General features: G+C 39.5%; 1 protein-coding gene across 1 annotated transcript in view; it reads right to left on the bottom strand.

Annotated features, from left to right (window-relative positions):
* Nucleotides 1-310: 310 nt before the first annotated feature.
* Nucleotides 311-18,175, bottom strand: part of LOC124613142 (BTB/POZ domain-containing protein KCTD3) — a 263,811-nt gene continuing 245,946 nt past the window's right edge. The window contains exons 10-12 of the mRNA XM_047141760.1: nucleotides 8,909-9,005; nucleotides 926-1,107; nucleotides 311-731 (exon numbers count right to left, since the gene is read on the bottom strand). Coding sequence (XP_046997716.1) covers nucleotides 520-731; nucleotides 926-1,107; nucleotides 8,909-9,005 — 491 coding nt within the window. The 3' untranslated portion in view covers nucleotides 311-519. The remainder of the gene's footprint in view (nucleotides 732-925; nucleotides 1,108-8,908; nucleotides 9,006-18,175) is intronic.

Consider the following 18,175-nt stretch of genomic DNA (forward strand, 5'->3'; position numbering starts at 1 on the left):
ATCCCTTTGTTGTGATAGCACCTACATTACAGCCATCTATATCGTATGGCATGCAAACCACCTCACCTCGGCAAGGTCTGTAGTTCATGAAAATATGCCATACAAAAAATACTAGAAAAGTAGAAAAGGGTAGAGAAAACTGTAAGAGGTGGGTGGAAATAAAGGAAAGGGAAAGCAGAACTGAATGTCAAACATCAATGTTAATAGGGGCAAGTCTTTACTTCACTCGAATTCTCCTCTTCTCATCACTCTTTTCAAAATGTCAAAGTTAAAATTCTGAAATGATTGGTAATGTTATACTCACACTATCTGATGATTACTAAAATTTCATTTTCTTATTTTTAATAAGATCCACTGTTAATGAATCATGAAATATATATGCAAATAGTACAAAACACATTCATACACATCACATCCAGTAAGAAAATAGACACGCATGCTTCATAATAAAAATTGTAACACTGAACACATACAAATGTCTGTAATACAACACGATCATTCATGTTCGCAGTTCAACATTCAACAAGGCGTTCCATTGCTAATACGTTCACTAGATTCCTGTGACTGATTTAGAAAAACAACATTTGAAGTCTTGATGCGTGCTGCAGAATTTGCTGCTGCTGACGGACATGGTGAAATGCATGGTGTGGAACAATGGCTATTACTGAGATCACATTGATCAAGCAGCTTAAGCAGTTCTTCAGCTGTTGGCCCTCCTGACATCTGATTCACTGAAATCACAAGGGTTCCATACTAATTACAACAAATGGTTGACAGTTAATACTATGCATACTGCAAATTATATGAAAGATAAAATAAACTCATGTCATCCAAACTTTAACATTTGACTTGTATTATACTACATATGCTAATGTACAAATACATTTTCTGTACCCACTCCATTAAATTCCCCTACATTAATCACCTGGTTCTCCACGACTAGAGAGATCAAGTGCTGTTGTAAGATCCCACATCTGGATTGCTCCGTTGCTATGACCAGTGAATATAAATCGTCGTGGTCTGGAGCCCATACGACTTGATCCTTCACACTCATGAACACAAAATGATGTTATTGTGCTACCATCTACAGCTTTTATAACACACACCCTGTAAGAAAAATGAAAGAAACACATTGAAGAAGAATTAGAGTTACATACTGTGGATGTTAGCATTATTTCTAATTTATATTTTACAGTGAATTTATCAATAAAAGATTTTTTCATTTTTGTATGAAGAGAAAAATTTATGTGTAATGATAGCCAGTCATGCAAGCTGAGAGATTCAAGATGATTTAAGATGTACACAACAACATCCACTGCCGCTTACAACGGGAGAGTCTGATGTGGGGCTCCGATTTTTATCAAGTTTTGCAATGATGTTCTATATTGAAAATAATGTCATAAGTGCTTCAGCTTTTAGCCAGACACGCCCTAGTTTTTGAAAAATGGAGGTCAAAGCTGATGACAAAAAATCGTATTTTCAATGCTATACATCATAAGAGTGTCTAAAATAAACATTTTTATTAATATTATGTGGGGTCAAAAGTTAATAATGTTCAAATTATTAGGGTGGTTACGTTTTAAAGCTACCTGTCATTCTTTGTGTCTAGTACAGCAAAGTCGGCAGCCACGTTGCTGAGATGTTATGACTACTAAAACTGCTGGTCCAGTTCAATTCTTTGTCATGGCTATTTTTTTCTTCTTTTTTTCTGGCATATCTAGTAATATTTTGTTAAACAGAATACTTTTCTTTCCCTTTTTTAGAACTAAAACATTGTCAGGTGTGATTATTAATCAAATAAGTATTTATAATGTTTTTAAACAGCAGGAAAAGATAGATTGCTACTTACCATAAAGAAGACACATTAAGTTACAGACAGGCACAATTACAAAACACTCACATAAAGCTTTTGGCCACAGCCTTCTTCAGCAAAAGAGAAGCACAGAACCACAAACCATTCAAACACATGAGCAAACACACCTCACACACACACGACTGCCAACTGTGGCAGCTCAGGCCAGGATGTTACTATCACAAGGGGTTGCAGCTGGGCATGGAAAGGGAAGGGACAGTAGTGTAGAGGTGTGGTAACAGAGGAACTCTGTCCGGCAGAGTGTGCAGGAGCTAGAATGCTAAGAGGCGTGGCGTCAGAAGCTTGTGGGACAGGGATGTGTGTGTGTGTGTGTGTGTGTGTGTGTGTGTGGGGGGGGGGGGGGGGGGAGGGGGGGGGGGAGCGAAAAGGAGAGGATCGGGGAAAGATGGGCGGGAGCACTGACAGAGGATGACAAACAAAGAAGCTGGGAGATGAGAATGGGAAGGAGATGATAGAAGAGAGTGCATTGGAACTGTTGGGTGGAGGGTGTGAGGACAGTAGGTTGAGACCGGGATAATTATGGTAACGGAGAATGTATTGTAAGATTAACTCTCATCTGTGTGGTTCAAATAAGCTGGTGACGTAGGAAAGGATCCAGATGGCTCAGGTAGTGAAGCAACCACTGAAATGAAGCATGTTGTGCTCACCTATATGTTGTGCCACAGGGTAGTCTACTTTGCTCTTGGTCACAGTTTGGCTGTGGCCATTCGTCCTGATGGACAGCAAGTTGGTAGTCATACCAATACAATAAGCCGTGCAATGGTTTCAGCAGAGCTGGTAAATGACATAGCTGTTTTCGTAGGAAACCTGTGACAGGACTGCAATAGGAAGTGGTGAGTGGGTGGTTAGGGCAGGTCTTGTAACCAAAGCCCTGGTGAAGGATGTGGTTCAGTTATTTTCATTGCGTGGGTGTGGGGGCTCTTCTGGGTGATGAATGGGGCACTCCTTTGTGGCCGTTTCCTGGGGATGGTGGGAGGATTGTGGGGTGTGAGGGGGAAATGGCACAGTGATCTTTTTTGCAGACTGGTTCTGGGGAATTCTGGGAAATAGTGCCCGTCTTTGAAGGCCTTCGTGAGACCCTCAGCATACTGGGGAAGGGAATTCTTGTCACTGCAGGTATGCCATCCCCAAGTGGTCAGCTGCTTGAGAGGGATCTTTTGGTGTGAGAGGGGTGACAGCTGTCAAAATGCAAGTATTGTTGGTGGGTTTAATGTGGACATAGGTGTAGATGGAGCCATCAGACTGGAGGAGGTCGACTTTAGGAAGGTGGCAGGCTGAGTTGAGCAGGACAGGTGTTGAGATTGTGAAGGAATGAAGGCAGGGTGTCTTGACCCTGAGTCCAGCTGAACCAGACTAAGGGTTTGGCATTTTGGGAGATAGGAAGTTATTTTCTAGATACCCCATAAAAGGTTGGCATTGGCGGTCTCCTTCTGTTCTCTATCGCTCCCTGTTGCTGGTGTTTTTCTACAGTCTATTTTTACGGCATGTTTTTCAGTTTCTTCCATTTGGTATCGTACCTGTACACTGAGGTGACAGAAGTCATGGGATAGCGATATGCGCATGTACAGATGGCGGCAGTATCACATAGACAAAGGGCAGTGCACTGGCAAGGCTGCCATTTGTATTCGGGTGACTCACATGAGAAGGTTTCTGACCTGATTATGGCTGCAAGATGGGAATTAATAGACTTTGAACACAGCACGAAATGGTAGCTGGAGCTAGATGCATGGAACATTCCAGAACAGAAATCATTAGGGAATTGAATATTCCAAGACCCACACTAAAATGTAAACCATATTAGAATAAAAATGCAAGTGCATGTAATTTGCATCATATAAGGTCAGAAACTATGTATGGAGGCATAGACATTAAAGCTCATCGATGCAATTGCTGTACAATAAAAGTGAAATTTCTAAAAGCAATAATAAAAGAAAAGACCCGACAATAAATATAAAGCTAAAATGAAACAATGAAGATATACAGTTATAAATAATACTGGCCTTGGTCATATGGAATAAGAAGAACTAAAAAGTTGTAAGTTCTTCAAAAATGGGAAACACGGAGCCATAGTAGGCTTGATTTTTACTGGTCAACTGGTCATTAGGCAACAAATCCTATCTCTTTAATAAGTTTGAGTCTCTTCCCTTTGGGAGTGTGGTGTAAAACCATTAGGTTTTCATGTGTGTGTGGTTGGTGGGAACTGGATTTGAGATGTTCTGCAAAGGTGAAATTATGCTTCTGTCACTTCCTTGTGAGTAGATGTAGTAGTTTTGAAATCCCTCCCTGTCTGGGCAAGTTTATATATGCCAGGGGCAGCAAATTACTGAGCTTGGATTTTACTAGAGCTGGTAAACACTATTCTTACATTCTGACCCCCAAAAAGTTTGGCAAGCCCACAAGACACATTAAACGACCTTCATTTAATGACTGAGAGCAGTGGCATTTGCGAAGAGTTGTCAATGCTAATACACAAGCAACACTGTGTGAAATCACTGCTGAAATTAATGTGACATGTACAATGAATGTGTCCGTTAGCACAGTGCAACAAAGTTTGGCATTAATGGCCTATGGCAGCAGACAGCTGATGTGAGTGCCTTTGCTAACAGCATGACATCACTTGCAGCACCTCTCCTGGGCTCATTAACATATCGGTTCAACACTAGATGACTGGAAAACTGTTGTCTGGTCAGGTGAGTCCTGATTTCAGTTGGTAAGAGCTGATTGGAGGGTTCAAGTGCAGCATAGATGCCACAAAGCCATGGATCCAGATTGTCAACAAGGCACTGTGCAGTATGTGGTTGCTCCATAATAATGTTGGCTGTGTTCACATGGAATGGACGGGGTCCTCTGGTCCAGCTGACCCAATCATTGACTAGAGATGATTATGTTTGGCTACTTGGACACCATTTGCAGCCTTTCATGGACTTCATGTTCCTAAAAAAAAGATGTAATTTTTATGGATAACAATGTGCCTTGTCACTGGGGCACAGCTGTTCGTGACTGGTTTGAAGAACATTCTGAGCAATTCAAGTGAATGATCTGGCCACCCTGATTGCTCAACATGACTCCCACAGAATATTTATGGGACATAATTGAGAGAGCCATTCCTGCACAAAATCATGCTCCAGCAACGCTTATGCAGTTATGTATGGCTATAGAGGCAGCATGGCTCATATTTTTGCAGGGGACTTCCAACGATTCGTTGAGTCCATATCACATTCAGTTGCTGCACTACGCTGGGCAAAAGGAGGTCCTGCACGATAGTAAGAGGTATTGAATGACTTTGTCATCTCAGTGTAATTGGTGTATGGTAGTAACTTTAAAAAACTTTTAGGTGAATTATCATAGTATATGTATTGCTATGCCATTTCATTTAACTTGTTTTCTCATCCTCACTTTGCTGTTGTAGTAGTCCAGATAGGATCATGTCGGATGAACTGCAATATCATCCTCCCTTCATATTTTCAGATAACCATGTGGTGTCCTATCTGGGCGTAACATGTTGTTCTTGAGTTAATAAAGAACACTGTGCAACCTACAACTGTTTTTAATATTAGCCATAATAAGGTTGCTGCGTCACAATGCCACAATGGAATAGAATAATTGTTACCTGAGGTATTTGTGAAATCTCAGATGTATCTTCATGAACTAAATTCAGTGCTTTAAAATTCATACAAAGATTCTAAAATGAATTAGTGGCCAAGGACAAGAGATTTGCCAAAGTGGCCAACAAAATGGTTTCACGCAAAAGCTTCTTAATGGGACGATTCTTTCACATTCGGAAACATGATATCTTTTGCTGTCTGTAAATTGGTAAAAAAAGGCAACAGAGAAATGCTGATGCATTTCTCAGCACTGGTGCAATGAGTCTGTGAATTCAACATAAGAATATTGTTTTGGTGCCACAAATTTAATTTTTTTGGCATATTTAAGTTAGCTGTATAATACCTATTAATTATGCATCTCCTTAAGAGACTTAATTTTATTAAGTATGCAGATGATCAAGCAGTGTTGACAGTACTGGTGAAAGCACTACAGGCGATGAGGGTCAATGTACGGAAGCCAAAGTGACGACAATCAGCAAATATGGAGGTTCCTTCAAAATATTGTTTGATGGAGAGAGCAAGGAATAAGTAAAGCCCTTCAGGTACTTAGACATTTGGTGAAAGAAAATGGAAACTGTTTGGAGGAGTCAAGTAGAACATCTATGTGTAAAATAGCTTCTGAAGAAGTGAAAGTTTTGCTAACGGGAAAAAGAATGCTGCTACATCTAGGAAACAGCTTTGCCAAGTGGCTTGTTTGGAGAGCAGTACAACATGACAGTGAACCACGGGCAGTCAAAATAAAGAGAAAAAATCTAGATAGCTCTGAAATGTCACAGTGGAGAAAAATATTCAAGGTAAAATGGACTGACAAAAAGTGGAATGAAGACATACTTCTAAGAATAGGAGAGGAAATTACAAGAATGAGGAACATGTTCTACCTCAGTTATATATTGGATACAAAAGACTGCAACGAAGAGATGAAGAGGAAGAAGAATGCTGGATGATAGTGGAAATTAACAAAGTTACAAGTCGATTATGGAAGAAGCTTGGGCAGAGCAGCATGGAGAACATGGATTTTGATCCCTTCATAGGACACACATATCAAAGAAGGAAAAAAAAAGAGGCTTCATTAAAATCATAGTGTCTTTATATTCAACAGCCCAAATCCACCGGTAATATTGCAAGTGTGGTGCAGGCAATGCCCTTATCTAAGAAGCACTACAGTTATCACCTTGAATGGTTTAGGAATGCCATGCATAAACCAAATTAGGCAACTGGGCTGTAAACCAGTTCAGCTGCTTCTGTCTCCTGCATCACTGCAGTGTCACTCATCTGGCAATGAATTATTCACAAATGAATGATTTAGACAACAGTTCAGCAAGCAATGTGAGGAGTATGCAGCAGAACACATTTGTTATTTGGAATTGATCATTTGGGGCTGGTCACTGATGGCATTTACTTTTTGGAGACATTATTAAAATAGATAATAATAATAATAATAATAATAATAATAATAATGTCATGAGACTAGGGCCTCCCGTCGGGTACACCATTCGCCTGGTGCAAGTCTTTCGATTTGATGCCACTTTGGCGACTTGCGCGTCAATGGGGATGAAATGATGATGATTAGGACAATACAACACCCAGTCCCTGATTGTGACTGATGAGCAGAAGTACACATACATAACACAGTAGGGATTAACATTCTTCTTCAGAGCAAGACAGAGAAAATCATTTTGCATTACAGGACCATGTCACATCACAGAGTAAACAAGATGTCAGGGGAAATTTAGAAACTAGGGAGAGAAAACAAAGGAACAGCTGGAAAACCAGGTTAAGCAGTGAACACGGCTGGTGAGTCTATATTTGCAATTAAAGAAATATTGATTTAAACACAAAACTTAAAAATGATAATATTACTGCAGGGATAAAACCTTATTAGATGTTGAGAACTCCAATATTAGAAGGTGATGGTGATAGGGACTCTGGAAACAGGCATTTTGATAATCAACATGAACACTTAGGAAACCTCGAGAAGCAGACGGATTGATGGCATATTACAAAAAGTACCATAACCATAGTGTTAGCATCTGAAAATGTACTCCAAACACTGACATGCAAGCAAATAAAATAAAAACATGATCAGCAAATTCCATCTGCGATTAAATCACACATAAATATTTCATAACACTTGCAACAAACAGAAAGTAAATAACATGATTATAATTAAGTCAAATAAAAAAAATCAGTATGTATCTACTATCTATCTTATAAAAATTATTGGCATTTAAGATAAGAGTGATGGTAACTCTAATGTGAGAATCGAGTAACTCAGTCAACTGCCAACTTCATAATTGCTTTTAAGTTCCTAAGTTCATCAAAGGACAAAAGTCCACATCTATACATGTGAACCACTGAATAACACCATCAGCTCTGTATCTTGTGACTGGCTTCAGTAGTCACTTCACCTTCACTTGGCTCCTTTATGGTAATTGGTTGTCATATAACCAATAGTAATCAACACCATAAAAGGTTCAAAAACATTGCATACTCACGTGTGATGCGTCTAGTGCAACCCATCAATCAGTCAGTCAAAGGTTGATAGGCTGCACTAGATGCATCACTGTGAACACTGTTGTTTTTTATTCTTTTATGATGTTGATTCAAAATGGTTCAAATGGCTCTCAGCACTATGGGACTCAACTGCTGAGGTCATTAGTCCCCTAGGACTTAGAACTAGTTAAACCTAACTAACCTAAGGACATCACAAACATCCATGCCCGAGGCAGGATTCGAACCTGCGACCGTAGCGGTCTTGCAATGTTGATTCAAATGGTTCAAATGGCTCTGAGCACTATGGGACTTAACTTCTGAGGTCATCAGTCCCCTAGAACTTAACTACTTAAACCTAACTAACCCAGGGACATCACACACATCCATGCCCGAGGCAGGATTCGAACCTGCGACCGTGGCGTATGATGTTGACTGCCATTGATTATACGACCACCAGTTTCCAGACAGGGGTCTGATGAACATGGAGTGGACCACCAAAATCAGTTGTTTTTAAATAAATAATAAATACAAATGTTCAAATGTGTGTGAATTCCTAAGGGACCACACTGCTGAGATCATCGGTCCCTAGACTTACACACTACTTAAACTAACTGATGCTAAGAACAACACACAAACCCATGCCCGAGGGAGGACTTGAACCTCTGGCGGGAGGGGCCGCGCAATCCGTGACATGGCACCTCAAACCATGCGGCCACTCCCTGTGACAATAAATACAGACACAGAGCTGACAGTGTTCTTAAATGGTTCACATATATTTATCAACCGTTGTTCCCCTATCCATCTGAAGATGGATGTATGAAAATATCCATGTCTTTGATTTATTTTGAAGCCCCAAAGAAGTCAATCATTTAATTAAATTGATTAATGATTTATTAATTAATTAACTTTATGAAATAGTTAATTAAAACTGCAGTACCTTTTCCCATTAGATGCCAACCTCACAAATAACTGATCTGTCTCTGGTACAACTTTCTGGACAAATACTTGTTCATCATCCTGTTCACCAAATGGTCCTGAAATTAAAATGCTCTCACACTATCTTGAAAAGAACCAAATATGCAGCTTAAGAGAAAATGGAATACATTTCTTGGTAGCAAGTAATGTAAAAATCATTTTACAACAACAATTATGAAAAACTCACTGTAATTTGCACCTGAAAGCACTTTGCTGCCTTCAGATACGTTATTAAAGTAAGTAGATTGTCAAAGAGTTTTCTTATCTGTATTTTTCACTCCTTTCTGCATTCGAGCTACATTCACTAGAGGTAGAGCAGATTATTCCTTTCTTCTGTAAGTGTGTTAATGAATCATTCTCTAATTCAAACAATTTTTAATGTGAATAAATGAACTGTATAAATAGTCAATATTCCCAAATGCTTTAAGAGATGCTTGCAAGAGATATTTAAATCCCATACATAATTAAAATTATTTTCTTGTCCTGCAGGCCATGACTGATTCAAAACATAAAAAGGAAAAACCAGGATGAAATATGACAATAGTACGAAAGGATGGATTGCTACTCGCTATATAGAGCTGCACAGTCTGTGACTCAACATCTCATCCATATGGTGAATAGCAACCTATCCTTTTCATAATATTGTCAAAATATTTACAATACATTAAATTACTGATTTGTATGTCCAAAATGTGGCAGTAATCCTTGTAGCAAAATTAGCTTAACACATCAATGTGTATCATAACAAGATAAATAGGAATGAGCAATAAAGAGAGAAATTCAAATAGTGGAGACCAAGAAACCAGGAAACAGTAATGTGCAGTAAAATTGTACTTCCACCAATCAACACCATCTCAACTGAATCAACCTGGTTAACACTTAAGAGATAGTGTTAAACAAACAGAGAGCACTACAGAAACTAATATGATTGAATGCAATTGCCACACAGAGAGAAGTAAATAAATCAGTTGACCACAGCATGGAATAGACGTGTCCAAGACATCCAACACTGCATACGTATCAAGGAGAAGGATGGAAAAAGACTCCGGCATTAACACAAAATCTTGCAAAGGTGGGAAGCTTAGCAAATGTACCAACTATCCTCTAATTAATCTCCTGTCATATATAATCTACATCTACATTATTACTCTGCAATTAACACGTAACTGTTTGGCAGACTACCAATATTTCTCTACCTTTCCACTCTCAAATAGTAATCACGAAAAATAAACACCTAAATCTTTCTATGCAAGCTCAATTTTATTTTATCGTAATATCATTTCTCCTCCATAGGTGTGAGCCAACAAAAATTTTGGTATTTGGAGGAGAAAGTTGGTGATTGTAACTTATGATTTTATCAATTTCCTATTTCAGTCCTACCCAGTAAGTAACCATGCCATACAGTTCTGCTTTAGTTTTGTTTTGTTTTAGGGTGCAAAAACAACTAGGGTAATATGCACTCATGTCACAACTGTAGAACACGAAGGCAAAAAAAAGGAGGTAAAAACAACTACATGTTAAGTTCAATCAATGGAAGGAATGACAGCTAAAAACAGGGCCTTGGAGAACGGTCCATAAAATATGCCATACAGAAACGGAGGTCCTGAACTAAAGATTAAATGTTCTTCACCACACTGCTGCAACGCATAAAAATCAAAATGCAGTCGACAGACCACATGTTGTTCACTAAAATGACCAGATGGCAAACATAAATGAGACTATAAGTGGTTAAAGAAAGGGCACTGCGTCAGTAAATGGTAAATCATCAAAGGCTGAGGGCAATAAGTACGAAGTTGTGAGGGACCACCACTTAACAAATGGCAATGGCTAAAATGACAGTGCCCAAAAAGAAATGTAGCCAAAATGATCTCCTCATGGCGAGAGGGCTGAGAAGAGGTCGGCCAAGCCACTGGGAGAGGCTCAATTCCCTGGAGCTTGTTTCCATTGTAACATCCACGAAATAAATTTTTGGCTACAGTGCAACGAGAGGAAATTATGCCTCTAACAGTTATAAACATTATGTATTCGACGTATGAAAAAACAATGAAAACTTATAGTGAATTAATTATTTATATAATATTCTACGATATAATTGGACATATCGATGTGTATCATACAAAGACAATGATAATTGTAAAGTGCTTTTATGATCTGCGTTTGTCTTCCTTTGTTTTTACCTTTTGTTGGTTGGCTTTTGTACGTTCAGCACGCAAGACCCATATCAAACTGAAGTCTGTTAAGAAATTGTAATTATTTGTTAATTATTACTTGAAAATAGAGTTCATTATTATTATAAACATGAGTGAATAATTATTTGTAAGTGTAATTCCTCTCTCAGTAAGCATTATCTGTGTTAATTGTTTCTTTCCACTGCAAGGAGCGCAGCCATTGATGATAGCGATTTGTATCGCATGTTTGTCTGTGTTTTCCTTCGAAACAAATCAAATGTTTGCTTGATGAAGTCTAAATAGTGCACAATACGAAAGTAGAGTTTCTGTAAAGTTCAATAGGCATTTAAAATACTTATTTGCTCTAACAATAGAAAGTTTCTATCAATTGTCTGCCGCCATCTTAACAATTATCACAGCGGCAAATTCTAATTACGCAACTCTGCAGACATAAATGCTCAACGTAATACAAATGTGTAAAAATAAATGTGCACCGGTGGTCCCGAACTCATTTTAATGAAAATGATTCGAATCAGATTGGTTCTTTAAAAACAGTGCTCATAGCATGATCCTTATAAGAAACTTTTCTAGCTGATGTATGGAGCCGAAATTAATTACGCACGAGTTGCGAAGAATATTGTTTCAGGTAACATATGTCAGTGTTGTGCGCAGCTGATATTCGATGGTTTTAATGATCATTTTGCTGAAGATAACTGCTTCCATCTTAATCAATAGTTGTATAGAATCTGTTGTGTGAACTGTGATTTAGTGACACTTACACAACTTACAGACAACACTTTAACACGACGTTAACTTGGAGTTCTTTAGCAACTTGATCACATCTTTAGCCGGGAGAAAAATTATTTAGTAGTTACTCAATATAAGAAAATAAGATTATCATTTCCATTTACAAATTAGTTAAATACCAAACCACTGAATAACACAGCGAACGCCACACTGGCGCCCAACGTGGGGCCACCAATGCACATTTATTCATTTTAATAATTGAAATTGTGATCTATTACAGGTACGGAGTACCAAAACAAACTATTAATCATTGTTTATTTATTTGTTTCATCAGCATTGACATCTTCCTACCAAACTGCTGAACGAATCTGTATCTGCACTGGTGCTAGACACACGAGTAACTTCACATAAGCAGTGCAGTCCACAAATGTCAATTCAGGTAGGAACAGATGTACATATTCGGTAACTGAGCAGCAGCACACATACAACATTCACTGCGTGTGCAATTTTAAATTGTAATTAATACCTCCAGCCATAAGTAGTAATAATTGAATATTCTGGCTGCGAGAATAATATTTTTGAGTGTTATTATGTGTTAGTTATAAGATCATTTTGTGTCAACTGGTGCTTGTCAGTGATTTATATATTTGTTGTGCTATATTGGTGATAGAATGGTTAAACAAAAGAAAAATAAACCGAATGAGCATACTGATGCAGAGATGACATCAGAGTCTCAGGTAGAACAATCTACCCACATTTCTGTTGAATTATTAGAAAATTTAATTATGAATGATAATTTAGAAACTGATGTCATGAGTGATAGTAAAACCGAGGAGTTGCCAAAACAAACTGACACTCCTGGATTCAACCAGTTAGGAATTAATGGCAATATTTCTTCTGGGCAAGGGGCAGAAGTTAGCAATGCTCAAGCTATGTCCATACAGGATATGCTAACAGCATTATTTGAAAAGTTTACTATTAAAGAGGAGGAGCGTGAAAAACAATGTGAGCTTAAAGAGCAGGAGCGTGAAAAACAACGCGAACTTAAAGAGCAGGAGCGTGAAAGACAACGTCAGCAGGAAAAGGAAAAACGTAGACAGGAAAAGCTTATAGAAAACAACAACAGGAGCTCAGGGACCAAGAAAAGGAAAAGAAATTTATGAAAAATATAAACAATATTTTTCTGAAAAGAGATAAAGAAATTGTCCGTAGGATAAATCAAGTGTTGGTCGATCATGATAATGCTATTACTACCCATTTGAAGCAGGAGATCGATGCAGTAAAAACCACTATTGAACTGTTAACAAACATTCCAGTTCAAGTAAATAGTCTTCAAACTGAAGTAGATAGACTAGAGAACCAATTCAAAGCCTTGGCTACCGCTGTGGAAACAATGCAGGAGGACATTCCCTCGGAAATCCGGAAGCAAGTCCGAACAGAAGTAGCCAGGGTGCAGAGCTCTGAAAATCAAAATTTTTAAAATCTGACAGTATACAGTAATGATAACACTGGTACTGACAGACAAAAGATCGCAGATAATCTGACGGCGAATATTAATGCACCACAAGGAAGACCAAATTTTGGTAATCAACCGATATTACCAGAGCAATATGTGACACCAAGGAACAATAATAGTGGAACAGAATGTACTTGTAATAAAGTAACCACACCACCTGCGAATGATAGCAATTCCATGTACTTAACTACTTTGATGCATGAAGAAAGCCTAATTAAGCATAGACAGTTCCAAATATTTAACGAAGAAAGCAAGAAAAACATACATCCAGTAGTTTTCATTCGAAACTTCAAAAGTGTTCTTCCAAAATCATGGTCGGAAGAACAGAAAATACAGTTTGTGATTTCACATATTTCTGGTGATGCATCACTCTGGGTATTAAATGCAGCAGAAACTTGTAAGACTTTCCATGACTTTGAGAAGGCGTTCCTTGATCAATTCTGGTCAGCGTCTACTCAAGAGCGACTCCGTAAAATTGTTTACAATGCAGAAATATACAATCTGAAGTTAGGTTCTTTAAGAAAGTACTTTGAAACATATATTAACATGAGCCGGTACTGGGATGAGCCAGTAACCACCAGAGACTTATTGCGAGTGTTAAAAGCTAGATTACCTATACATATTAGAGAAAAATTATTTAATGTTACAGACACCGATCTGAAAGAATTTCTGTCTGTAATTGATTCTCTGGATCTAGTGCTAGAAGTCACCAGAAAAAATTCTGACGTGATCAGCAATGATAATAGTCCTAATAGAAAAAATTCATGGAATGGAAATAATGGAAATAGGGGCTAAGGTAGTCCAAAGAAAAAGAAAAATAAAGCATATAGTAACGGAAAATACAATAATAATAATAGTAGTAGGAATCCCTACAGCCAAAATTTTGGTTATACTAATAATAATAACAGTAATTATCAAAAGGCCGAAGAACACCAACAACCGAATGGTAATCAGAGGCCGTACCACAATGAAAACCCAAACAATAACAATAGCAACTGAAAGAGACAAAATGACAACAGGTCAGGCAGTCCATATAAAGACAAGCCTAAAAATATGCGAGGTGACAGTAAATATTGGCGACAGCCAGGGCCAAGTCATTGGCAGCTGCAGCAAAATTCTATCAATTCAGGTCAGCCAATAAATTATGTACAGGCTATACCTATACCAAGCAATCAATATCCACCGTGGTGGGATCCAAGCAGGCCTCCTCCGACTGAAAACTCACAAAATGTTAGAACAGTGGAGGTACCTTCGGAAACGAAACAACACACTCAGAAGCCAACAAACTAATTTCGGTCCCTGTAGGCCTTCGCCAGGTGACCGAGGCCAACAATGAAGGCAATAGGTCAACAGAACAAAAAATAAACATGATACGATATCAGGATGGCAACAGGATCGAAGATGAGCTGTATCAGGAACCTGCTGTCTCTGATAAGCCACAAAGGGAAAATATCCAAGCAAGTGTCACCGGAGCTGTAAATGGTGTAACAACCACTATTCTGCTCGACACAGGTGCGAATGTATCAGTTATGAACATGCAGTTTTTCAAGAAGGTATCGGAGATAAGAAGATTGCCGATTTTGCTGGTTGCAAATTGTAAGTTTATAGGGACATTGGGAAAAAAGGCACAGAGTATAAAATACCAGACACAGGTGGTAGTTTCCTTGGGAAATGATCGCTTATTATGCACGTTCCTACTAATGGATAACTCGTCAGTACCGGTGCTTCTGGGTCTTGACTTCCTTCGGGAAAGAGAAGCTGTAATTGATCTCGCCCGTGGGACATGTGCACTTAAGTACCAACAGCGACCCATAACATTAATGCTGAATCGGGAGTTCGGTGCGAACCTTCCGCTGATGAGAAAAATGAATATTTCTGTCAGCAAACAGAAGTTGTTAGTGTTGGATCATAAGCATCCACAGATGTGCCACAAAAATCGAAATAACGATGCACCCAGCAATGTGAGTGATATCGTCACAACAATAGAAGAGAAAGTACAGGAGGCATCTTGCATTGATGATTCAGAGGCTAGACAATTAACAGAATTATTATCTGGATACCTCGAAGTATTCACTGAACACCCTGGAATCATAAAAGATTACCAGTATAATATGAAACTACATCTGCACAAGACCTATTGCAGAGCATCTTACTCGGTCCCCTGGACTAAGAAAAACAAAGTGATACAAAGGACCAATCAGAAGTGCAAGTGCACTACCCCATAACTGTAAATATAATGTTTCTGGTAAAATAATTAGCAGTAATAATTTGATAATATTATGCATGTATTAGTTTATAAGCTTTTATGTCAAGTATTACACTGTAATGGTTTTGAATTATTTGAACAAGGAGTAGAGAATCCCCATAATAAATGTATTTTTACTCTAAAAGGGATAAATAACTTGATAAACACTTTAGTGTTGTTGCATTAGATGTGAGGAATTTTACCTTTCTATACGTAGGATAGAAATAATTAAAATGCTTAAATAATATATTTGTTCGTGTGTAAGAATGGATATTGTGGTGTCACCGCCAGACACCACACTTGCTAGGTGGTAGCCTTTAAATCGGCCGCGGTCCGTTAGTATATGTCGGACCCGCGTGTCGCCACTATCAGTGATTGCAGACCGAGCGCCGCCACACGGCAGGTCTAGAGAGACTTCCTAGCACTCGCCCCAGTTGTACAACCGACTTTGCTAGCGATGGTTCACTGACAAAATACGCTCTCATTTGCCGAGACAACAGTTAGCATAGCCTTCAGCTACGTCATTTGCTACGACCTAGCAAGGCGCCATTACCAGTTACTATTGATACTGAATCATGTACAGTCAAGAGCGACGTTCACCATTAATGGATTAAAGTTAAGTATTCCACCAGCTACGTCCATTTTTTCTCAAATCCATTTTCCTTGACCTGTTCCAGACCTCACGCCAGACTGCGTGAGCTAAAACGCGTGCCTTTCGGCTTCCTCTAGTAACACGGTGTTGGCTCTCCTGCGAACCACAACATTGGCGACGAGGCAATACCGCGTTCTTAACTATACTGCCCTGATTTACTTGAGTAATGGCACATCTCCAGATGTGCTGTCTGAATTTTATCGCTTACAGAATCAGCAGACGCAGGCATTACTGGATGCCCTTGGACAGCTCGTCCAGGGTTAACGTGCAATGCAAAACAACGCGGCAGCCGCCGCTCCACCGCTAACACAGCCACAACACGCAGTTGCACCAACTTTTCGTCCTTTTGATGCTGCACTGGAAAGCTGGACGGATTGGTCACGCCAATTTGGATTCCATCTCGCCGCCTACAGAATTCAAGGTAACGAGCGGCAGCCATTTTTGTTGTCTTCGGTCGGCGTACAAACGTACCATGTGATAGTCAAATTATTTCCCCGACGCGACTTAGCAACTCTGTCCTACGATGAAATTTTGTCTGCATTAGATGCATATTTCAAAGAATCAGTCAATGTACTTGCGAAAAGGTATACCTTCTTTCGTACAAAACGTACGGCAGGTCAGACTAATCGGGAGTGGGTTGCAACCTTGCAAGGCCTTACTAGGGATTGTGCTTTTGAGTGTCAATGTGGACTACCTTATTCAGATACTATGGTACGTGATGCAATTGCACAGAACGTTTCTGATGTTCATATATGGGAACAGATTTTGAAACTAGTCAATCCCTCCCTTCAACAAGTGATGGACATATTGGATCGGCAGGACACACTTGACTTTGCTCAGGAATCATTTGAAATTTCACCAGCCGTGTGTCAGGTTAACCGGCCCGCCGGGCGAGCTGCACGGAGCAGTAAGCAGCCCTCACGCCCGGCCGCACCGCTGCCGCCAGGCTCTCAGCCACGTGTGCCGCGCAGGCAATCAAATGCAGTGCTAAAATCATGCCCGCTGTGTGCTACTAGACATTCGCGCAAGAATTGCCCGTCACGTCAAGCTATTTGCTTTTTCTGTAATAAAAAAGGACATGTTCAGGGTGTTTGCCAGAAAAAGCTCAGATCGGAAACTCACAACCATTCCAGGCCCTTTGCTTTGCGCCGAATTCGAACCAAGGATACTCAGGCTCGTGAAACTTCGCCCATGGAAATTCATGTAGTTCATTCCACTCCGCTCAGTGCCACTCTCTCTAACAGTGACTGTGTTCGTCCCACAAATAGTGTGCGTCGACATCGCCAGAAATCCCGTCAAGTCGCAAGTGATTTTGTACCTGTGTCAGTTCACGTTGCACGAGACAGTCGCTCTTGTCGTCACCAGGACAATAAACTTTTTGTAGACTTGGACATTAACGGCAAACTGATACCATTCCAGCTCGATACCGGAGCTGCAGTTTCACTGATCAATCAAGACATGTACAAACAGCTGGGCACACCTCCGTTGCGTGCCGCAAATGTTAAGTTAACTAGTTATTCAGGTCAAGATATCCCTGTGTTAGGACAGTGCAGCCTTCTTGCAACATACAAAGGACAAACAAAACTTGTGTCATTTTACATCCTTCATTCTTCTTCTGCAGTGAACTTGTTTGGTTTCGATTTATTTCAGTTGTTTAACTTGTCTATAGTAAATCAGGTCCTATCAGTGAACCAGACTGTGCCTTCAGCCAGTGTTTCTCGTCTATGTGAAGAATTTGCAGACATTTTTGCACCGGGCCTTGGTTGCGCTAAGAACTATGAAGCACATTTGGAACTGAAAGTCAACGCGCAACCGAAATTTTTCAGAGCGCACAATGTTCCCCACGCATTGCGTGATGAGGTCGCAAGAACGTTACACGATTTGGAATCACAAGGTGTGAT

Source organism: Schistocerca americana, chromosome 4 (assembly GCF_021461395.2).
Source record: "Schistocerca americana isolate TAMUIC-IGC-003095 chromosome 4, iqSchAmer2.1, whole genome shotgun sequence".
Classification (NCBI taxonomy): domain Eukaryota; kingdom Metazoa; phylum Arthropoda; class Insecta; order Orthoptera; family Acrididae; genus Schistocerca; species Schistocerca americana.